Genomic DNA, 24,318 nt, shown 5'->3' on the forward strand with positions numbered 1-24,318 from the left:
TACTGTTTAAACAAAAAATACAAGTAGGCATACAAAAGATCTTGAACTCAAACAAATAAAATAAGCTGTCTCATGCTTTGCCACAAGTAAATTATAAAAGATGAGTTTTCAAAGCAGAACTGAAAAATGAAGAGGCGGTGGCGCAGCCATGCTTTTGTCTATAAAAACTGTTATATTTGAAATAAGTGGTGGACAGGCAGAGATACATCAGGGTACAAATCTGAGCCGCACAAACAGGGTCTTCTTCGCCTGCTTATTCTCGCTTCCTTCACTGTGGTTTCACTGGATGGGAGTTAGGGACAGTGGGAAACTTGTTTCATCAATGGGATCTCCAGCGTCACCAATTGTGGCCAATCTCTAGACAGGAAGCCATGCGTTTCAAAAGAGAAAACCGATGTCTGAATAAAGGAGGATGCCTCCGATTTCAGGCTTTAAAAACAAACAGCGCAGCATTAATCCCAAAGCCCAGTCCGTTTTTACACAACAAAGTTCTTTGGGTGAAAACAGCTACATTTTTGTTGTGTTTCTGCTGTTTGTCTACACCACAACGTTGTACGTCTTCTGGGAAACCGACACAATTTGACAACAGGTTTCAGGGTGTAACGTTTTGAAAACATGCCGGTCTCCATTGTCGTGTTGAAAGGAACAACAAGGAAGCCCTGACACGTGGCAAGCATGACTCAGCGGCGGCGCCATTTAAGCGCCGCTTCTACGCACGCGCGTGTTGTTGCGTTTCAAAGAGCATAGCGCCTACTAGTGGAAAATGACGCTGTTATTAACATTTCTATTTGTGTCGGGCGCACAGAGGTCGTAATTAAAACGTTGTGATGTTGGTGTGTTAGCAGAGACGGAACAACAATGAATCGTTGTCGCTTGCTTGTTTACTCGACATACATATATAATTGTGTTCCATGAAAGGGAGTTATTTTTTAAAAGATGTTGTTTATTTGGATTTTGTTTTCATTCTTGAGCTTTCTCGTTGTGCTGTTATGTGGTTTCGAAGGTGCTAAAAATACATTCCTGTTTTTATTGTATTTAGCTTTTTCTAAAATATCGTCAGCTTCCTTACAAATCTGTGTTTTCAAGTTAAGATTTTTTGTGTTTGGCCAACTTATATTATGGCTGTTTTCCTTGAACTCCCTGAGTTTTAAATTCAACTTCGTCTACTTAGGTGTCTTCCTTTGATATAATGTGATGAAAAAGTAATACCAGGAGAATTTGAAATAAATTATGAAATTACGAACAAAATACAATCAACAACACCTCGCTGATAAGACCATAAGATAAAATAAGACTGAGTGGATGATTCGTGGTCGAAGTGAAGAACTGCAGTGTAATCATGTTTAGACTATTTTTTAACAAACTTTACATGGAAAATGCTGTTTTTTTTTTTTCATCTGATATTTATCTGATCTGACAATAATGATTTTTTATACCATGTTTTAGATACTTTTACACATCAGGATTGTTTTTTCAATCTAAAATATAACTTACCATGATGCCAGCACTCTTCTCTCAATCAGTAAAATCAGACCCTTCATTTACATGCTTTGGTTAACTTATTAATTTCTCCTCCAGTTTTTATTTTTGAGCCATTTTTTGTAGTTTTGACTCTTTCTTGAGCGGCTCTAATTCCTGGGTGAAATTCCAGTCTGTTGCACTCTGTGGTCTACCGAGGTGAGTAATGTGGGTCTGATGGGGAAACAGCATCATCCTCTGCAGCCTCCGTCCCTACAGCCAGGAAGCACCTGTGGAGCTGAGAGAGGAGGAAGGCCGGGCCGAGCCGTGTGTCCCAGTAAAGGCGTCCCATTGTGTATGGATTCTTTTTATAAGTCACATGGAAGAAAAAGGGGGGTTTTCTCAACAGGAAGTAGCTCTATGAACTAACATACCATGCAAACACAGTCTGGCAAAGGGTTTTTGTCAGGTAAAAAAAAAAGAGGCTAGAGAAGCACAAAAAAATGGAATCTGTGAAGAAATGATTCTGTGCAGGAAAGGGGTTATTTCTCGTTGTGTTTCACTATGAAACAACTGATAAAACAATTTTGTATAAATGTTTTTTTGTATGACATCCAATATGCCACCTAGTAGTAAAATCATTAGACTTATGATGCAAAATCTACTTTTTTAGCCCATAACTACATTTTTGTTGTGTACTTTGAGTCTCTAGGAGTGCAGAAAACTTGATTGTAGTCTCTCATGGAGCTGTGTAGATGTTTTATTCTTATATATTGTGTTTTTTTTTTCTTGGTCATATTTTTCAGGCCATTCAATGTTTCTATTAAGTTTTTTTAACAACTACATCCTGGTATTTTCTGCAGAACTGCTAAACAAGGTCATGTACCTCCGGCTTGCCAGTCTCAGGAATCGACCATTTTTCTTTGACGTCCTTCAGCTTGGACTACAACATTGCTCAAAGCTGCAAGTGGATAAGTCAATATGGTGGTTGTTCATTACACCGTGCTCCGGCGTACTACAAAAATGGTCGAACAAGTGGAGTGTAACGCTCTGCAATCTGGAGGGGGAGCAGAGTGTGAAGTGCCTCCTTTAGATTTCTTTAGATTTAAAGGGACAGCACCAAAACAAGATGCACGCAGACGCACCTCAGAACAGGGGAATAGAGGGAACGTGGGGATGAATTAATGAGATTTTAAGACCAAAGCATTGCAGTTCCACTTTATATAGATCACACTTTAATTATTTTAATGCGTAAAGGAAGAATTTAAAAGCACAATATTTCCCCTTTAAGGCTGGCTGATTTGGTTAAAAGCTTAAAAGTCTAGAATTTATGGTGTTTTGTAAAAGTATTCCCTTTTTAACTTTTCCGCGTTTTATTTTCTGTGACAGACTACCACAAGCTTGCCCATATTTTCTTTAGGTAGTAAGTAAATTAGAACATTATTAAGCCAACAGCCTCATGAAGACCAAGGCACATACCAGACAGGTCAGAGATAAAGTTGTGGAGAATTTTAAAGTGAGGTTAGGTTATCAAACAATATCTCAAGCTTTGAACATCGCACACAGATGCATCATCCAAAAATGGAAAGAGTATGACACAACAAACATGTTGAAGTAGATGTCCTAGATAGATGACCCTTTTTAACCTACATGCAAAATGCTACACATCCTGAAACACAGGGGGAGGGTTTTCTTCAGCAGCGACGGAAGAGTTGACCAGAGCTGTTGGAAAGGATGTCATCGTTTGGGATTTTTTTATTTTATTTTTTTTCAGATCCTTCCACCTGACAACTTTGCACAACTTTTTGTGAGTCTATTACATAAAATCACAATGAAATACATTGATGTTTGTGGTTCTGAAATGGAAACACGTGGACAAGTGGAAGTGGCATGACTACTTCAGCAAGGCTTTGTAAGCGTGCAAAACAAACTCTATGTTTTGAATTCAATTCAATTCAATTTTATTTATATAGCGCCAAATCATGAAACATGTCATCTCAAGGCACTTTACAAAGTCAAGTTCAATCATATTATACAGATTGGGTCAGATTATACAGATTGGTCAAAAATGTCCTATATAAGGAAACCAGTTGATTGCTTCAAAGTCCCGACAAGCAGCATTCACTCCTGGGGAAGCGTAGAGCCACAGGGAGAGTCGTCTGCATTGTCCATGGCTTTACAGCAATCCCTCATACTGAGCAAGCATGAAGCGACAGTGGGAAGAAAAACTCCCCATTAACGGGAAGGAAAACCTCCGGCAGAACCGGGCTCAGTATGAACGGTCATCTGCCTCGACCGACTGGGGTTACAGAAGACAGAACAGAGACACAATAAGCACAGAAGCACACATTGATCCAGGAATCTGTTCTACATTAGATGGTAGTAGTGGGTAAGCCGTCGAAATATTTTGAAATATTTCTTGTTCCATGAAGGTTGTAAACTGACTTAAACTTACACAGACTTTATTGTCAATCCTGCACATTCAGAACTGCACATTCATAATGTACATTTGAGAAAGATTTTACCGCAAGGCTCCGAGTAAAGACACGTTTAGTAAATTGACTAAAGTTCAAATGTCACAAAGACGAGAAACAGATCTGTTACTTCTGTAACTCAGTGACTCCAGCCCACATGTTACACACGTACGTACTGCTTCAAACCCGTCCAATCCTTAAAGATGAATCCTGCATGGCTCTGCCTGTCTGCTTCCCAAACGCGTTAGCTGTACTGCAGAGCGGCTGAAAGGCTGAAGCTATCCTGTCAGAGTGGCACCGTGTGCATGCAGACCATTCATGCGCCAGAGGACAGATGAAGGAGCTATTATGTGGGGGGGGGAAAGGAATAAAAGTTATCCGAGTGAGAAACATCTTGTAGGTCTGGCTCACCTGGGTTATTGTGCAGTCATCGTTTACAGCTAACAATAACGAGGCTCATCCAATGCAACAAACGGACGGTGGGCCTCCCCGCACACCAGTGATGTCACAAGCCCAGATTAGACCGGGCCATATGGCACGCTGCCTGCTGTTGGCTCTAATCCCCCACCATCATCCAGGCACCTTTCCATCCATCCATCCATCCATTTTATGTCCCCCTCACTCTTTTTTTTCACGGACAGCTAGTTTACCTGGGCGCAGTGCCAAGAGCTCAGTCCTTTCTCTCTCCACAATTTAGTCATGAAGCCAAAAGCACTCTATTGTTTTGTTTGATCTCATTTTTTTTTTCAGGATCTGTCCATCTGAATTGGTAACAAGAGCTGTCAGTGCATGCGTCCCAATTTCTTTAACTCCTGCTGTTTTGTACTTCTTTTTTTTTTTTTTTTGCTCCAGTTATCATTCATGTGAATCTATGTCTCAGACACATGATGTAACAGCTATTTGTTGCGTTCATAGCCCACAGAGTTTCTGTCCTTCTATGGATTAGGTCAGCGGTGAGCACCGGAAGGAGACATTAATTACGTTTATGATTATCTCATTCTGTATCAACCTGTGTAAATTCATAACCGTTGTGTTTTTGTCATTATTCATTTACCACAAGACTAAATTGTACCATATGCAAAGTGTCATTTTTGTTGTCTTTTATGAGACATTTAGTTTGGGTCTGCAAGGACAATCGCTGAAGTTGTGAATCTAGGAAAAACAAGCTTGAAGCACCTTTTTGTGCAAAAAGCTCTAATAGATGTAAAATAAAGTGGAAACTAGATATTTGCATGCGCTGTATAAAAAAAAGACTTGTTTTTTTTCTATCAGACTTGAAACCAGAGAAATCTTTTGTTGGTTTAGATCAAATAAGACAGCTGAAATTATATCTATTTGCCAAGAGTAGAAATTAATGAGAGCAACATTTGTTTAAATCTGTAAATTAGAGATTTAAGTCTTTGTTAAAGTTAGAAGGCATATTTTAGGTATTCCTCCCCCAGTTAACTATAATAGTTTTGCAGAAACGATTTGCCTTTCTCAGACTTTTCAGATATTTCCACAAATTTCCTCTGAATTCAGATCAAAGCTTTGTGATGACCATTCCAAAACACTGACTTCTTTGTCCACTTTTTTTTTTTTTTTTAACTTGGCAGCATGCTTAGGTTCATCATCCATTCCAAGTCCCATTTCTGGCCAAGCTTTAACTACGTCTACGTGACTGATGTATTGAGATGCTGCTTCAATATTTCCACAATTCTTCATGATGCCGTCGATTTTGTGAAGTGCAGCAGCCTTTCCTGCAGCAAAACATCCACAAAGCGTAATGCTGCCATGCCCGTACGCCACTGTGGATGCGCGAAGGCTGGCAAGCTTCCCCCCGTTTTTGTTCAACTTACAGACGGTCATTATGGCCAACACTTCCGTTTTAGTTACATTAAACCAAAAGATACTGTAATGTTCTGTTCTGGTTCTTGCTGATATTTTGGTTAAGTTAGCTTTCCTGCTTTAAGGGTTAGTTCTGTTTCTAGTTTTTATTGTGTTGGAATCATGTTTAGCTTGTTTACTGTTGTAGTTATCTGGTCTTCTCTATTAGTTTTTATTAAAGCTTGTGTTTCTCTCAGTCACTTCCCCTTCTTTAATCACTGTCACCTGTCCTAGTTAATTAGAGCCACTTGGTTTCACCTGTCCTGCTGCCTATTTTAACCCTCCTCAGTTTTCTGTTTGTTGCCGGAACTTCACACATGTATCATTGCTCATGCCTCCTGTTTCCCTGCGGTAAGATCCATCCAGCATTCTGTGTTTTGCCTGATCCTATTCTGTTTTTTGAGTCTGCCTGCACCCTGTTTACATTTTTGTTTTTTTGCTTGGATTACCGCTTTGAACTCGGCTCTGGACTATTTTTCTGTACACCTGCCTGATCCATCCTCATCGTCTCTTAAATAAATCATGTCAAGCATTACTTTAAGCGTCTGATTGAATACCGGATTCATCTCCACTCCAGTTCATGACAGATACATGTTCAAAAATTAGAGTTTTTGTCCTTGTTTTAATAAATAAATAAATAAATAAATAAATAATAAATAAATTAATAAAACAGTAAATCTGGGTTGTTTGGTTTTTTTTATGTTACTACTTCTTTGTAGGCGAGTAGACTTTCAGCCCATAGCCACAAAGGATTGTTCACTGTGGATAATAACACTTCAACTAGCATCTTCACAAAGGTTTTTGCTTTTTTTTCTTGGGCTAATGGGTGACTGCAGCTCAGCAGAAAAAGCAGTTGTCTGATTCCAGCTTCCTCCCCTGCCACATGTTGATTTGCCCCAGGGCAGGGCCCAGTTTTGCCCCAGTTTGCCCACTGATCTGGAATCCAAGGATGCACCACACTTCTTCCTCTTCTTGGTTGCTTGAACGCTTCCTTTGGATTTTTCCATGATATCACCGAGGGAAACAGCAGGTTAGAGGTGTTGCCTCACACAATGTCCACAGGTGTGCCTTCATTACCCCAAACGTTGTGAACTAACTCATAACAAGCATCTGGGCATTTCCATATGTTTAAAGACTGTCGTCTTTGTGTATGCAAACTTCAGAATTTGAGGCAATTACTCAAAAAAGAAAACTTTCTGTTCTGTCTCATTGTTCTAGCATATGGCAAAAAAATTCTAAATTATGAAAAAATTATTATACTAATCCTAAAAAGACAGGAAATGTTCAGTTTTTTTATGTCAAATTGAGAAAAACTGCACAATATATACTCCTCTCACCAGCTGATTGCAGGGATGGACCCTCCGCCTCCCCAGAAAAACTGGATTTAAAGTATTTTTTGTTTTGTTTTGTTTCACAAGTTCAGATCAGTTGATGTTGATGTGAGGTCTACAGTCTTTGTGGGTATCCATATTTAGACGTAAATTCCACATAACCCAAACACAGTCCTGAGCCCGTGTGTCGGGATTGATTTGTTGTCATGTGCAGGCGGACAGGGTGACGTTTAAACCCATTAATTCATTTGGGGGATTAGGTTTACAGGCTGAGGGATGCTGGAGAGATGTCATGCTGGTTCAACGGGCTAAACATGGGACCGGGCGGAAGTTAGAGGGTGCTTTTGTCAGCTACTTCACCTGATCTCTTCCTGAAACTCAACCACATTCCTGAGTGGAGGATTATTCATAAGCCCTTGACACAAATGTAAACTCCTGGGAATTTACAAGACCAAAGGCATAGTGGTCACTGTTAGGTCTGAAGTGGATATTTTCCCTACATTTAAATGTTAATTACTTGGTCCCCCTACCTTAGTAATTTTCCTCAACTCCGCCAGTCTTGCTATCACTCGCCTGTTCCTTTCGCCAGCAACCGTTGGCCAAGAATTTAAGCTCTTTGTTCTGACCACTCTTTCGTGGGTTCCCCCCGTTGTTCGCCGTAGGTCCCGTATGTGGGTCAGTTTGTACGTTGTCATTTCATCCTTTTAATTAATCAACACGAAATGCTTCCGCTTGCCTCCTTCCCGTTTTTGTAGCGAGAGTCAAATCTGATCTAATTTTAGAAACATTTAAACACGCTGCAAAAAAAAAAATACAAGTACATATCATTCAGCACTTAAATGCAATTACAGTTCATTCAAATAAATTCAGTTTTAAATTTATTAAGAATAAAAATGGTGACTGATCACCACAACTAACTAAACTGTGATTCCAGCTGTTGGTTTGAGACCAATTAGATTTGCAGCTCCCTCCTGTTTGCTCTTAAAAGCCAGAATTTCCTTGTTTAGGGCCCTTTTACTGAAAGGCCCGCTGAATTCAGTATGTACCCTGAAAAGTCTTAGATTTCTCACTAATGCTAAGCTAAAAATCAATGTTGGCCACTAAATGCTTTAGCCAAATAAAAGTCCAGATTCCACCTTCTGAGGTAAATGGAAAACACCACGGTAATTGTTATGCCATGTGACAAAGCTAACATTATTTTCTGCCATTTATGCATTGAAAAAGGAAGTAGCATGTTTATAATAAGAAGTTGTAAAGCCCTATGCGTGCTGGTCGTTTCCCCTTCTCCATTTCATACTTATTCAGCTTGGATTGGTTTTTTTTTTGTTTGTTTGTTTTTTTACACAGGGCCTATTTTGGTTGGGAAAAGAAGTGAGTAGGATATAGAGAGTATTAATGTCTTAATCTCTTAAACCCGGGGGTCTATTTTCCAAAAAAATCCATACTCATACTTTATAAGGCAATTCTCAACTTGTACAATGCCTAAACTGCTAATCTTGTTATCAACGAACACAGAGGTTCGGGAGGATAATGTGGATGTGAAAATTTCAGACTAAACTTTTCTGGACATGAGAAAATAAGATTTAAATGCCCCAAAAAAATACATTTCGCCTCAAAAACTGATGTTTAGATAAAAAAAAAACGTCTTACTTTTGCTTTAAAGAAGGAAATAAACACAATAAATTGTAACTATGATGTCTTGGTTACATCTGTAGCCAGTTTGGTGTCAACAAAACTGGCAATTAAGAAGTTATACATGTTTAGATTGAAAAAAAATCCAGGCGGACCCCTATTGTTTTTGTGCCATTTTGGAACAGTTTTGGCACAATTGTTGAAATTTGTAATTTATTGTTGAAATTGAAAATGTGGGATGCTATATTTGGTAGATACTTCTGTAGAGGAGTCTCAGATAAAGATCTGGACATTTTATAAGTGCGTGCCTGTCTCAACTACAAGCGCGTTATTGTTGCTAAAGAGCTCAAGCCCCCTTGAAAAGGGGCTCGCAGGCTTAAGGGAATATAAGGAAAATATAAAGTACATAGAAATTAAATTAAACAAGGAATTTAATACAACTATATACAAACATGACTGCAAATAAAAAGAGAATTAACTGGATATTACAATAGAGCGTCTGTCAAAGGTTTACATGCCACTGTTAACATAAGACCATGAAAATAATGCTTTAAACGTTTTTGTTTTACTTTCAGTGAAATGCATATACCGTAGAAAACAGGTCTGGACGTTTTCTTTGGAAGCAAGTGCTTCCTTTTTTAACCTCACTTCATGTTCCAGACTCAATAGACTGAAGGGGAGTTTTGTCACATGTAAAACATGAGTAGCCTTTCCCTGAATTTTCTGTACCTTTGTCAGTGTTTAAAATTGTTGAAAAGACTAGACTGGTCAGGTTCAGTCTAGTCTTTTCAACTATTTTAAAGCAATTTCACTTTTTGTTGTGATGTCCACATTTTCTTCAGTTACTGAGGACCGTTTCTACTGAGCTATACTGAAAACGTATTGCTGTGGATTGTTTTGCACCCTTCTCCTGACTTAAACCTTTGTAAAACGAGATCTTTCGATCCTTTTTGCAATCTCTCCACAAACCATAACTTCAGCAAAAGAACACGTGAATACATTTCAGATAAATACACTGGGGGCAGTAGAACTTTATTCAGCTAAGACTCTCTAACTGATGTTAGAACATCTGATGCTGACGCTGCATATAATGCTCACATCATGTGTGTCTCACTAAAAAAGGTTTCAGTTTTATTTAAATAATTAATCATGATCACGTTTTTTTTTTTTTTTTTTTTTTTTTTACATCACAAAAGATGGAATCTTAACAGCAGTGTGCATGTGGACATGGCAACATAAGCGTGTCATGGAAAGTAGCACAAATGTCGAAACGTGCACAAGCAGCGACGCAACGCCATGGCTCCATGTTGTAATAGCTGAGACATTAGGAGGCTCCCCAGGAAGTTTCTTTAGAAATCATGGCGTTGTGAGCTTAAAACATCAAGTAGGAGCCGCACACGAGAAGACTGCTGGAGCTTCATGCGGAGGGGTGAGGGGGGGGGTGAGTAATGGCTGGATCAGCGCTAGTTTCTGTACAGGGTTTCTTCTTATTTACCAGCGCCGGGGGCGGAGTCACGGTGGAGTCATGGACGTGGGCGGGGTTCTTCTCCGCGAACGCGCACAGCGTCGGTGTCCATATATGGTTCGCGACGTCACGCGCCGGAGGTTCCATTCACATAAAACCGATCGGCCGGAATCCCCTTGGAGGAAATGTAGGCTCAGACGCGCACAGGGCTCGTTGCTTGCCCGCTCTCACATCCAGCTCAGTTCTTTTGGCAATAAAAACAACAACAACAACAACAAGAAACTGTTCAGGATGAAGGTCTCCAGCATCGACTGCCGGCGTCTGAAGAAAATCATCAGGAAGGAGTGCGGCAGCTGCCTCATCGTGGACTGTCGACCCTATTTCTCATTCACGAACTCCAGTATTAAAGGGTCCGTCAACGTCAATCTCAACTCTCTGGTGGTCCGGAGGTCCCGGGGCGGACCGGTCCCTCTGCAGTTTGTCATCCCGGACGAGAGAGCCCTGTTTCGGCTCAGGGAAGGGAGCATATCGGCGATCGTGGCTCTCGATGACCGGACGTCCCACTGGCAGAAGCTGAAAAAGGACAGTGTAGCACAAATAGTAATAAACACCCTGTCGCATCTAGCGAGCGGGGCAAGCATCTGCTTCCTGAAAGGTGAGATTATTATTATTATTATTATTATTATTATTATTATTATTATTATTATTATTATTATTATTATTATTATTATTATTATTATTATTATAAGGCGAATTTGTGAAACATTGGCTATGTTGGTTTGGGTGCAGTTGTTCTTTCGTTTATTTTCTATTTTATAACCTTCACATTTGAGTGCAAGGTTTTTCACGTCGTGTTTTAGGCTGAAAGTAGTAATCATTAGGCCTGTAAGCAGAGAAAAAGAACAACATATAGCCTATATAATACAAATATAGACCACAAAAATGTGCTATAACATATTTTAGCTGTAGTCTGAAGGAAATCCATGATATTCTGGATTTTTTTTTTTTTTTTATGGGGGGTTTACCAAATTTTTTGGGAACATCCCCATCCCTTCATCACATCGTTTTTTGACAAGCATCTCCATGCCATCCCGCCTCCTGAGAAGCTATTTCCCCCCCTTTATTTTCTTTGAGAAACGTGTGCGTCAGTAGAGAGCGGATGAGTCAGTGCTGGAGAGACGCAGCCATGTCGGCGGCTGCTGCTGCGTCGGCTCTCGCTGATGGTAAAAAAAAATTTTGAACCAAACCCAGAAACCTCCATCGGAACCCGATCTTTACGACAGTATGGGCCGGGTGCGGGTTCATCTGAGGTCGCCCACCTCCGTTTGTCAGGAGGAGTGCAGGGGGGCACCTGTAATTAACTGCGCGTCTATAATCAGGTTATAAACGCTCAAATCCGGCTCTAAGCTTCCTAAACACTGCCATTTCCCAAGAAGTGCGCCTCTGGTGTGTAAAGCGTTACTAGGTTTTAGAGTTGGTGTTGTTATTCTTTGCTTATTTTCTATAAATGTGTTTTTTTTTTTTCTCTATCTCTCAGGAGGATACGAAAACTTCCACTCTCAATACCCTGAACTTTGCACTGAGGTGAAAACCACTGACCAGAGCGGAACTGAAACCGAGAAAAGAGTCATCACCCACAGCGAGAAGCTTTCTCACCGCAAGCCAGATTACGATCAGGTATGGAAACACCCTTTTTTTTCTCTCTCTCTCTCCCACGCAGCTGCGGGGCTTTTTTTTTTTTTTTTTTTTTTTTTTATATCACTGCAACCAGTCAGGCTTTATGGAAGATGCTATGCAGCCGAGCCACGCTGGTGTCACAGAGAGAGAGAGAGAGAGGGGTTATATTTGGCATCAAAGCCACATCATGATATTCCCTGACCTTCCCTGCTCCTCTCTTCTTTTTATATTTACCCAAAAAAAGAAACGAGAGAGAGAAAGAAAGAAGAGCAACCACTCAGTGAGGCTTTTATCTGTGACCTTTCCGCTGTCATGTCGGCCATAAATAGAAAGCTTCAGATCTGAATGGCCTGTTGTGTTGCTGACTGACACGCTGTAAGTTATTGCACCTAACTCCGTTTTCCAGCGCGCTCGCTCTGCAGACGAACACAATGTTCTGCCCGGCACAGGCTCGTATAGGGGCAGCGCCTTGGACCAATAAGTGACGCTTTCTCAGGGTCAGAGAAGCCCTTTTGAATCACTCAACGCTTCTGTTTCCTCTGCTCCCTCCAGGGCAAACCTGTGGAGATCCTGCCTTTCCTCTACCTCGGCAGTGCCTACCACGCTTCTAGACAGGACTATCTCAGCGACCTTCACATCACGGCCTTGCTCAACGTGTCGCGCCGGGACCTGCACCCGGCCCGGGGCTGCTACGACTACAAGTGGATCCCCGTGGAGGACAGCCCCATGGCTGACATAAGCTCACACTTCCAGGAGGCTATAGAGTTTATCGGTAAGCGGGGACCGCTGGATGTTACACTGCGTCGACCTTGGTATTTAAAATGCTCACTCCAGTCAGCGGGGACGCTAAATTAAGCTGCAGGCTTCATTTGCCACAATATTCCAGCCTTAAAAATACCCAGTCTGAGATGGAAAAAGACTCCTATACCTATACATAGGCATGGCTATTTTTGAACAGCTTCTTCAAATAAGTCTTCCTCTGTCTCAGCCTGCGCCCATTCACAAATAGAACGCTCTGAGAAAGCCGGCGGTAATCAGTTTACCTCCATCACAAGCCGCCAATCCCTCGCCCAACGTAACCCAGCCAGGCTGCTGTCAGTCAGGATTTCCTCTCTACCCTTTTTCCCTTCCGATTTCCTCCCCCTTCCTTTCCGTCTTATCGCGTATCGGGAGCTTTTCGGTGCCGTCATCAGCTTGGCGGCCAAACCAGTCAGTCAGTCAGTCAGTCAGGGGGGAAACTAGGTGAGCTGCAGCAGTGGGGGTCAGAGTGTGGAGGTTTGCTGAGAACAAAAAGAAAAGCTGATATTTCTATATATTATTACTGGGTGACGGGTAGACAGTAGGCGACTAATAGCACCGCGCGTCTGTGTGCATGATAAGAAAATTACCGACTGGCCCGAGACCAGGAGGGCGGCAGAGTGAGTTAGCAGAGGAAGGATAGGTAACGAGGCCGCAGCAAAGACAAACACACACACAGTGGGGATATTTATAGCCTAGAATAACCGAAGCTGGAGCTCATCCCCAAGCAGCTACGCTGACCTGCGTCAGGTGGAAGCTACTGGCGTTAATGCGCATTGTTTTTTGGGGGGGGGGTTCTGCGTAAGCCTCGTGGTTACATAAGGGAGTATAGTGCCTCCCAGGGGGGGCTGGTTTAGCCCACATTCAACCACGGCTTCCGAAATTCAACGATCGTTAGAGACGCGCAGGGCGCACGATTAAATCACAGCGGCTGGTCTTAATTTAAAATCAATCAGCAAATCGCAATTGTGTCTGGCTGATGTAACTGCGGAGGGGTGGGGGCGGGTTGGGGGTATTGCTGACCTCCTGATGTGTGTCCTGTTAAATCAAAACACACTTCGGAGGTTAAAACGCCTACAGACCCAGTTTGATTCGACAGAGGGTCTCTCTGGAACCGACAGAGTTCCTGTGACACACAGCAGGAGAGGTGTGGGTGTCCGCTGCGGTTGCTGAAAGTAGCGTCTGCTGCATGCGTAGATTAGGCTTACACCAGAGGCAGGCCTGTGGGTGTTTGGAGAATTTCTAAGAATTCTTGAAGCGTTTAAGGGGAGGTGTGGGGGGGACACACTTACAAAGATAGGTGAAAGCAGATAAGTGTGTGTGTGTGTGGAGGCGGCAGAACGTACCGGTGAGTCAGCGGCAGCGCAGCGCCTATAGGACGCTAACCTGTGAGCACGGAGGCTGCAGGCAGCGCCCCCGTAAGAGTGCAGGAGCAGGTCTGCTTTGTGACTAAACACCTGCCTCAGAAGTTTGCTCTGCTCGCCTCCATCGGTCCACGACATCCTGCAGTTGTTGCTATGTGGAGCGTTCAATCATTGTGGAGGAGAGAGGGAGATGATTGCACGACTGAGCTGTGATTCTGAGATGTTTCGTTGATTGTTAAATTAGGCCGAAAAAAAAAACCCACGAAGAATAACAAAGATGTCTTTCTTTCTTTTCCCCCTTTAGATCAAGTGAAGCAATCAGGAGGAAGGGTGCTGGTCCACTGCGAAGCGGGCATCTCGCGCTCGCCCACCATCTGCATGGCCTACATCATGAGGACCCAGAAGCTGAGGCTCGACGAGGCCTTCGAGCTCATAAAGCAGCGTCGCACCGTCGTCTCACCAAACTTCAGCTTCATGGGCCAGCTGCTGCAGTTCGAGTCCGAGGTCCTGTCCAACGCCCCGGCCCTCGCCGCCACCATCGAGCCGGCGACTCCGTGCGTCGCGGAGTCTGCCTCGTTTTTTGCCAATGACTTTTCCGCCGCTTTCAGCACCAAAAACTTCGAGCCGCCCATGTTCACCCTCCCTACCTCTTGCCTGCAGTCCCCAGTCCACCAACCGTTGAAACTGAGCCCAATAACTGCACTGCCTTAAAAAAAAAAAAGGAAAAAAAAAAAGAAAAGAAAGAACTTTGACTGCTTGGTAGTATTACTTGAAATTTTAAGAATCAATGCTCTCTGTATGCCTGGAGTTGAAACTAGCAGAGGAGGTAGACCCGGATACCAGCAAGGGACGCAATGAAGAAACAAAAAAAAAGGACATTTGCAGGGTTTTCTTGTCTTCTGAGCTGCGGTAACGAGACAACACAGCACAGCGGTAAACTGCAATATACATGCCTTAGGTTAACATTGTGATTAATTTGCCTATTCACAATTACGGTTAGGCATTTAAACCTAATTTATTTAAAAACCACGGTCTGGTTTTGTTTTTTTTCCAATGATGTGGGAAATAAATGTGTTTAATAAATGTTTTCACCACTGAAACGTTGTCTTCTCTTATCATTTCTGGATGTGTATGACCCACAAACTAAAAAAAACCCGCTATGATCAATTAAGTCCACGTGGAGGTGTTTGCTAAAAGGAGATGCAACAGTGACACCTGCAGTGACTTTGAGCTCATTTGACAAGTCTTACTTTCATGCCAAAAAAAGTAAAAAAAAAACCAAAGCAACTGGACTTGTTTTCCGTAGTTGAAGACTTTTCGCTTCATCTCCAGGAAGCTTTCTCAATTCAAAAAGTCTGGAGTAATGATGAGTACCAAGCTTTATACTGCTGCCCAAACAAAGGCCTTGTAATGGCTTAGATAACATGCAAGCTATATAGCTTGGTACTCATCATTACTCCAGACTTTTTGAATTGAGAAAGCTTCCTGGAGAGGAAGCAAAACGTCTTCAACTACGGAAAACAAGTCCAGTTGCTTTGTTTTTTACTTTTTTGGAATGACCATGACCTGGATGACTGAGAATCTTCACCAGCATCTTACTTTCATGCTACACGTCTCCATGTGCTAAGGTACTTAGACAAAACCACACGTTATTTAATAATGCGTATGACAGCTAATCGCAGGTGGAAAATCTCAAAAATGTATTACGGTGACAAGAAGGGATCCAGATGTTGCCTGAGGATCAAAGCCCTACAGCCTGGACTGATGAGTGCAACATAAGCGTGTCAAGATAAATCTGAGAAAAATAACTGAAATAAGACAGGATAAAAAGGCCACTTCATTTGAACCAAAGACCATCTTATTCCAAGGTTCCTACATAGTTTCCGCCTTGAAAATCTATACTCTTTCTGGCTAGATTTTCCTCATTCATCTTCATATGTTTCTGGTGCCACGGACATTAGAATGCTAAACATTCTAGGTTTTATTGTCTGTCGCCACCCCCACAATTAAAAGCCAATTAACAAACAAAAAACTCAATGGGTAGTTTCTGAGGTTTTGCCACATTTCATTTTAAGGACTTGTTCTTATCTTCCCCTACTTCATCCGACTTGTGCTACGAGACAGTGGAAGCTGAATAGTGCCAAAAAGCTTAAACGTTACAATTACCTTTTTCGTGTGAAAATTAATAGAAATAGCAGCTATAGGGACACGTTTAGGCAGCCATGAGAACAGTTTTGTTAGCTCGGCTTGACCTCATTTTTTTCTAGCCCTCCAGGAAGCTGTTTCTCCTCTGGTTGCCCCCAAAGGCCCAATCCAGTCCCTGTAAGCACGCAGTCATCTCAGTCAATGGTTTTCAGTTCAGTTTTCTTTAAAAAGGTTGGGTTTTCACCTCAGGGAAAAACATCTGGTTTTGCTGCGTGTGGGTTTTCTTCTACCAAACTATTTATACGCTCCACTGCTTCCAAAATTCTCTGTCCTTGCATGATGCACCCACAGGTGAAAAAAAAAAAAAAAAAAAAAAAAAACTTCTGCCTAATCAAGGCAGCATGCACCCATCCACGGTGGTGCATTTGCTGCACCAGAGAACAGCTACACACAATTTCTCTGCCAAATCCAGTCCAAAATGTAGGGGGAATGTCCCGTTCTTAACACTTGATCACATAAATGTCCATACTTTTCCAGACCATTTAGGAGTCGTGTTAGTTCCATGCTTTCTGTTCTAACTTAATATCCTTTAAGAGCAGTGGAGAAAAGTGGAGAAAAAGAAGTTATTATACTGTGTATGTTTTGTGTTAAAAGTAGCACGTTGTATCAAGAAACGACCAGGCACACAATTACAGTTACTTGTGACAGTTAGTGATATAGACCACAGTTAGCAATATAAGCTAATTATAAAAAAATAAAATCCATTTGAGGTATTCAAACACTAAAAAAACTATGTCACTGTCAAATCACTGTTAAAGGCCTGCAGCTTTGACAATATTTTATATGCAGAACCATCATGGGGGAAATTGAACTTGGAGTAGTCTAGGGACTTAGAAATTGTAGACTTCCACAAGGGTTCTGTTTTTGTTTTCCAGATTGGAACTCAGATATTGTGACTTTTACCTACAAGCCACACCAACAGCCAAAAAACAACCAAAAAACCCTACTTTTTTAAAAACATAATATCAACATGCCAACTAAAATATGTTATACAGTGGGTATGAAGGATTTAATGATATAAAATGGTCAGACGTGAATTTTTTTTTTCACTTTAGCTGACCAAATTGTATTTGCAAGGCAGCAAATATAATTTTTTTTAGGTCAGACATAATAAGAAACATGGCTCTCACATGACATTTTAATTTTAGGTTATCTTTCTGTTATTTTATCTTTCTCCAAACCTTCACATCAAAATCAAAACACATACATAAGCTGCCTTGTATAAAGAATTGCTCAATTCCAACCTTTTTATTAAATTACAAAACGAAATAAAATGTCAAAGTCAATGTCTGGTTATGAGTGCACTGTTCTGAATGTTTTAACTTTTTTTTTAAAAGGCTAAAAAAACACTTGTGTCAACTGTGGTTGACATATAGAAACAAGTCAGCTGTTGATTTGTTTCTTATGACTGACCTCATAATTTAAACTCTACAAATATTACCTGTTTTATGATTGTGTGTATGATTTATTTTACACTTGGCGTCCCGTAACACAAACAGTTGTACAGTACAGGAAGAACTGTATGATTTCGTTTGGCGCCTAGAGAACAGATGGACTGTACCAACGGTGCAAATAATGAGATATGAATACGAAAGAAGCATTTTAAATCTTGTTAAGGTACTAAAATGCCACAGTTAAAATATGAGTATCGCAATAAAATTTCGAGTTTTTTAAAAGCAAGATTTCTCCAAATATAGATAATGTATCTATTCTTTTTTTTATTTGCGTTGCAGACCCCGTTTTCACCTAATGGTACGACCCGTACTATCCCGCCCCCGCCGCCATTTTCCATGTTATTCTCAGTTAGCATACACTCTTTCATTATTTTTCATATGCAAGTTGTTTTTTGCGGCACATTTCCCGGGTTATTTAGCTGTTTTGTGTGCGGAGGGTATTATTCTCCCAGTCCTACCCAGGAGACGCCCTGTTTAGGCCGCCATGTATATTAAACAGGTAAGCTAAAACCCGCCGGGCTGCTGCATGCTGGACTCGTCCAACACGGCTAGCTTGACGCGATGCTAGTTCCAGTAGCCGTTTTCAACATTATGAGCCTAGTGTGCCTGCTATTTGATTAAGAAAAATGAAGAAAGCCGACCGAAATGCTGCAAAAGTCAAATTTTATTCGCAAAATTGGGCGTTTGTGTTGTCTGTTTTAACCTCGAATTGATGCATACGTAGCTTAGCTTCGGCTAAGCTAATGCTATCAGCCTAAGGGTTGTGTGTATTTTTCATACTTTGACTGCTGTGCTATGCTATGCCAATAATAAGCAGATTTACGTTACATGTGCTTCTGCAATATAAGAGTAATAATAACGTTATGTTTGCTATTAGAATTGCCATGCATACTTCCATGCATTTATGCATATTTTACGTTGTTATAAACCGGGTAACGCTGTGAATGAAAGCTACCTGTGCTGTCGGAAGGCCGGGATGCTGAGACTGCCTCAGCATAAGTTACATATTTATTGAGTCCTGTCAACATGAAACATTTACGTTCTTCTGGGCTCTTTCTCAAACGTATTCCACCATTTACATGTGGCCTGTGTTATACTGAAGGACATCGATCTCTGTGCTCACTGGGATCTTTGGGTTTTTGCAGGTCATTATCCAGGGGTTCAGAAGTTACAGAGATCAAACTGTTGTGGATCCCTTTAGTCCCAAGCACAATGTGATTGGTGAGTTTGTGCTCTTCTCAGTTTAAGCTTATGTTTTGTTTTTGTTTTTTATGCTTTGTAAAGGCTTTTTTTTCTTCTTTTTACAAAAATAGAAATCACAGATCCGCTGTTTCTTGGATCAAAATAAATAGATTGCAGTGTCATATTTTGTGCTCATTTCCTGCCATATTCATTAGGCTTTTATTTATGAGCTGCATATCAGTATGGTAATTTCAAGAAAAGTGTATGTCATCACAAATGATCCCATCCAAAGAAGTTTTAAGATCACTTTAAAATGATTCCAGAATATATGTGGGTTCTAATAACACAAACATTGCTTAGTTTAAAAACGTCTGCTGTTTCCATGAAATGGTCCCCAATGTGATCTTAGGTGATTAGTCTTCCTTTTCAGTGGTTAATACAGTTAATTTATTTGTACGCATCCTCTTATTCAGTCAGAAGTTAACAAACAATATGGCAAAATTCAGAAATTGGGATTAAAAACTATTTCCTGTTTATGATTTGATTTGAGACCTTGCTCTGGTTCATGTGCTGACACATTAAATATGTAACTATTCCTATATAGGTACTTGAAAATCTTCATTTACTGAAATTATTTGGCTGATTTCTTATTTATTTTTTTTAACTTTATTACTCATTAGCGGGTAAATAAAACACTGTGTAGTCAACAAAAAGCCCTCTATGTGTTAACAGGCAAAAAAAAGTGATAATGAATATTATTCTGGGAATATATCTTTTATATTATTAAAAGGGAATTTCTGAAACAGTAGCATAAAAATGTGTTTATAAGGGGATGTACCCAGTAGCACAACTCCATACAAGCATTTTCAGCACGATGTGTTCCTAACATTGAACTCTCCCAATAGAACAGCATGATATAGAAAATAAAATTTTTGATATTTAGCTAATTTTGAAATTTCCCTATATTTTATTACTACATTGAGATGATTATACCAGTTGTAATTAACTCACAGTCCCCCTTAAAATCTTTTGTGACCTCATATCCATCCACATAGTGAAATGTACTATTGTCATGCAGATCATGAATGAATAGCTATTGAAATTTCTCTACCTACTGAATATTGCATCAAAACAGTCGTGTGTGTGTGTGTGATTGTGACGCTGCTCATATTGATATTGTAACACCCACTGTGATATTGCTTGTCTTTGATTTTATTAAAAGGACAGTGATGTATTCTACATCACATGTATGCCAGACATTTTTTGCAAAGGTTTGTAAATGAAGGCATGGCCACCAGAGAGATGCACAGTTTTGGGGACAAAGTAATTGCATTTAAAAACATAAAATCTTAGATTTGTTACATTTTTAAATTCCTTAAAACCTCTAAGTTTGATTTGATCTGAGAAATGGGGACCAATTGGAGCCAGTTAACCATAAATATAAATATTGTGCGAGAGAATCAACAAAATGAAGGAAGTCTCAGTATTTCCTTTAAAACAAAATAAAAAACTTCAAGTAATGGTTAAGGTTAAAGATTCAAGAATAAAATATTTCTTTTAAATGTTTATTTTTTCCCCCTTATTTTCTCTTAACCGCCTTTTTTGTTTCAGTTGGCAGAAATGGGTCTGGAAAAAGTAACTTTTTCTATGGTATGTAAGCTTTAATTATTCATTTGATTTTCATCTAAACCCTCTTACATCTGTTTAACAATAATGTAACAATTACAATGTTTATTTGTGTTTTGCAGCGATCCAGTTCGTGCTCAGCGATGAATTCAGCCACCTGCGACCCGAACAGCGCCTGGCCCTGCTTCACGTGAGTTCTGCACGCTGTCAGGAAGTCTCCGCTATTAGGAATTTAACAGGATGTTATATGGGGAGAGTATAAAGCAGAACCCTGAAACAAAACACAAATGACTGGATTATAATTATTGGTGACATCTCTGTCATCCAGGGTATATTAAACCCAAAAAAAGGTTAGAAAAAAAAAACTGGACTTCTGCTGTAGTTGAGGACGTTTTGCTCTTAATTTGAAGGGCTTTGAAGCTCCAAGCTTTTAGGCTGTGTCACATGTGCTGTACTGCAGATCTAAATTCACCTGCAGATTGGATTATAATTGTCTGATATTTAATTGTCATCCTGTTTTTTTTTTTTTTCTTTTGTTGCCATAGGAAGGAACTGGTCCACGTGTCATTTCAGCCTTTGTGGAGATCATATTCGATAACTCCGACAACCGGCTGCCGGTATTAACATTTTTTTAGTTGTTGTTTTACTGTCATCTCTCTCTGTCTCTCTACTGCTTTTAGAGTTTCAAAATGTCAGTGTCATTTATAGTTCTTGCTGGAACATAACCAATAAGATGATAATGTTTAATGGCTATAACATATTATTTTGTAAGGTGCATTCAGATTTTTTTTCAGTTATTTTGCTGAAAGTCCTGAAGTTGCTGATAGATCAGTTGGAGAATTAACTCCTGGGTCATAAATATGTGTCTGAAGGATTTTTACAAATGACGCTACATTCAGTCTTAAATGCTGATTATTTTGTTTTGGATGCTGAAATTCTTTTAAGAGTTGATTAGAGTATTAGATTATTTTCTTTGTTGCAACAAGATAACTGTTTTAAAGTGACAGTACATGTTTAACAACTTTCTTAAAAGGTTCTTCAAATTAAAAGTATCATTACACCCCGCTGGCTCAGCTGTATACAGTGCTCGTAATGGTAACAATGCTTGCTGCTTCTTTAAATCACAGTAGCAATTTAATGTAATTTTTTTTTCCTTTAACAGAGTTTGAAACTTTATTCTGCATTGTTTCATAATACAGTGGAATAAACAGGAGAAATCAGCGGTTATGTTGGATTATTTTCACTGATGAGACATCTCTCCTCCCCCAGATCGACAAAGAGGAGGTCTCCCTTCGCCGCGTCATCGGTGCAAAGAAGGACCAGTACTTCTTGGACAAGAAGATGGTGACGTACGTACTGCTGCGATTTGTCTGTCTGTGTACCTGCAAAAAGTCCCACGTGCCACAGAAAATGACAACTCTGCCTCCTTTGTGTGTTTCATTTCATGCCCGTCTCTCGATGCAGTAAGAACGACGTCATGAACCTTCTGGAGAGCGCCGGCTTCTCTCGCAGTAACCCATATTACATCGTCAAGCAGGGAAAGGTGAGAAAACTGTGGGGGCTGAGCTGGCGCTTTTTTATTTTTGTTTCTTTCTAATTTCCCCCCCCCCCTCAGCAGTATATTGTGAATTGTTGCCTTTCCTATTTAAATCTAACCTGCAGTATCTGCATATAAAAAGATGCGACACGAACCTAATTTATTGTCGGAATACGTCTGTAATGTATCTGGCATCACAGCCCGAACAAACGCACACAAATACACTAACATGTATTTGCACCACTGGTGAAGCTGTAAGATAAATCTTTTATTGCAGTAAAATAATTTTACACTTTGTTTTCCTAATTGGTCTTTTAGTTTGAGTACCAGGGGTTTCTAGTACAAATGGAGGCAATTTCCAGCAACTTAAGCTTTGAGTCCACTCTAAATATACAACTTATGATAAATAAGAAAATATCCAACAAGTTCTTCTTAAGGTCAAATGAAATGTTGCTTATTGCTAACAATATGTACAAATACTCGTAGAAAGGTAAGATTTACAAGCAAATACACAATGTTTACCTTCATATGGTCTAACAAACTACTGCTCTGTTTATTCTTACTCACACATATCCATGTGGGGTGACCAGTCTCACCAGCTCTGTTTGTGAATTTTATTTTTGGTACACAGGGGGGTATGGTAGTGTAGCAGTGTAAGCGCGAGGAGTGTTGCGTGACGCAGCTGGAAGGAGGGTCGCTGCGCGTCAAGCTAATAACAGCTAGCGGGTTAGCTTATGGAGCTTTTCGCCCAGGCGGGAGCTTTAGTGATCGTTTTATGTTGCTCTCAGGCGAGTAAAGCATGGCGGCCCCCCAGGCTTATAATACTATGGGGGAAACCCTGCGTCACATCCGTACTTATCTGGTTGGTTCTAACCGGTTTCCGCTGACCCTGTTAGTCCCACCTTTGAAATGCGTCTCCACCAATGCGTTCCAGACTGATATTCCGTGTTTATGGGATATCAGTCTGGAACGCTTCCTTCTCTTCAGCCGTTTTTACACGTTTTCTATAGGGTTAAGTCAGAGGAGTGAAATTGGCAGTGGAAGACGGATGGTTTTGTGTCTGATGAACCATTTCTATATTGATTTAGTCATTAGCATTGGCTGCTTAAATACCCAGTGACACTCTCTTTATCCTCCTGGGAGAAGCTAGCAGACGTTTGTTTAAAATCCCCCGATACTCCCAGGAGTCCATGATGCCGTTCACTTTTATCAGTGCGTGAAGCGCGGTCACCGCCTCATACAGCCTCTGATCTAAGTAACTACAGGTTTGAGGTGATTACCAACGTGTTAATTTTGTTTCAGAGCAAACCTGCCCGCGTTGTTTGCTGCCAGAAAGTTTAACCTTAACCTCATTTCACCACAATGCCAGCTCAGCAAACTCTACTTGTTTACGTTTTGGATTCCAGGACAGAAAAGGCTTTGCCTCCCAAACAACTGCTTACCATGTAGATGCCCTCTAATAGATGTTTGGACACTTGGAAACCCCCAAATGGTTCTTGGTGTGCTTTTAACCTCCCTTACCACCTTGCTGACTGAGCATAGTGATCATATCAGTTTGTGTCTGCTTCCAGCCTGGTGGCCTCTGTGTCAAATTATATTAATGGCCAATAGCAACAGAAAGTCACCAGTAACTCTGAAGTTTCTGGACACCCTGTTGAGTAAAATAAAAGGTGTTACGCCAGTTACAGGGCAGTCAAACTTTTTTACAGTAGCAGGCCGCACACTATCAGGTAGAAGGGTGCACTTATGCCGGTGCCCGAGCCCCGAAGGGGAGAATTTTGAAAAATAGAGTCTCTCTGATGTATTTTGGAAGCTTTCAAGACAGGTGATTATTTAAAGAATAGAGTTAGAGTGCATGTTTCAAATTGAATAAAAGCAGAAAAAGTGAATGATCAATTCTTCAAAAACAACCTTAGTTTTTTTATTTTATTATTATTCTTAAAACATTTTTTCACATGTTATCCTCATGTTTTAACAAGGGTTTTGAACAAATTTGCATAAAATTAGTTGAATTTGTCCTGCGACAGACTGGCAACCTGTCCAGGGTGTACCCCGCCTCTCGCCTGGTGAACGCTGGAGATAGACACCAGCAACCCCCGCGACCCCATGAGGGATTAAGCGGTTTAGAAAATGGATGGATGGATGGATAGTTGAATTTGAATTACTAGCACCATATAAAACAGATCAAATTAGGTGAATATATGACAATTTACTAACATCCGAGCGCACAGTTCCTTCTCTGCTAGCGC

General features: G+C 40.6%; 2 protein-coding genes across 2 annotated transcripts in view; both read left to right on the forward strand.

Moving 5' to 3' along the window:
* The first annotated feature begins 10,422 nt into the window (after positions 1-10,422).
* dusp5 (dual specificity phosphatase 5) lies at positions 10,423-14,786 on the forward strand. Its single transcript, XM_012867008.3, has 4 exons — positions 10,423-10,881; positions 11,764-11,903; positions 12,456-12,675; positions 14,370-14,786. The coding sequence occupies exons 1-4, from the start codon at positions 10,518-10,520 to the stop codon at positions 14,774-14,776; spliced, it is 1,131 nt and encodes a 376-aa protein (XP_012722462.3). The 5' UTR covers positions 10,423-10,517; the 3' UTR covers positions 14,777-14,786.
* Positions 14,787-18,034: 3,248 nt separating this feature from the next.
* The window catches only part of smc3 (structural maintenance of chromosomes 3), a 47,312-nt gene continuing 41,028 nt past the window's right edge, over positions 18,035-24,318 (forward strand). Inside the window, exons 1-7 of the mRNA XM_036137331.1 lie at positions 18,035-18,223; positions 18,870-18,945; positions 20,518-20,556; positions 20,655-20,722; positions 21,078-21,149; positions 21,802-21,881; positions 21,997-22,075. Of these exons, the coding sequence (XP_035993224.1) occupies positions 18,209-18,223; positions 18,870-18,945; positions 20,518-20,556; positions 20,655-20,722; positions 21,078-21,149; positions 21,802-21,881; positions 21,997-22,075 (429 nt within the window). The 5' untranslated portion in view covers positions 18,035-18,208. The remainder of the gene's footprint in view (positions 18,224-18,869; positions 18,946-20,517; positions 20,557-20,654; positions 20,723-21,077; positions 21,150-21,801; positions 21,882-21,996; positions 22,076-24,318) is intronic.

Source organism: Fundulus heteroclitus, chromosome 5, assembly GCF_011125445.2.
Source record: "Fundulus heteroclitus isolate FHET01 chromosome 5, MU-UCD_Fhet_4.1, whole genome shotgun sequence".
Lineage (NCBI taxonomy): Eukaryota > Metazoa > Chordata > Actinopteri > Cyprinodontiformes > Fundulidae > Fundulus > Fundulus heteroclitus.

Excerpts from the sequence above, each read along its gene's own strand:
- dusp5 (XM_012867008.3), top strand. The coding sequence starts at position 10,518 with ATGAAGGTCTCCAGCATCGACTGCCGGCGTCTGAAGAAAATCATCAGG. Across the intron at positions 11,904-12,455 it reads GCAAGCCAGATTACGATCAG|GGCAAACCTGTGGAGATCCT; the intron begins GTATGGAAACAC and ends TGCTCCCTCCAG. Across the intron at positions 12,676-14,369 it reads GGAGGCTATAGAGTTTATCG|ATCAAGTGAAGCAATCAGGA; the intron begins GTAAGCGGGGAC and ends TTCCCCCTTTAG.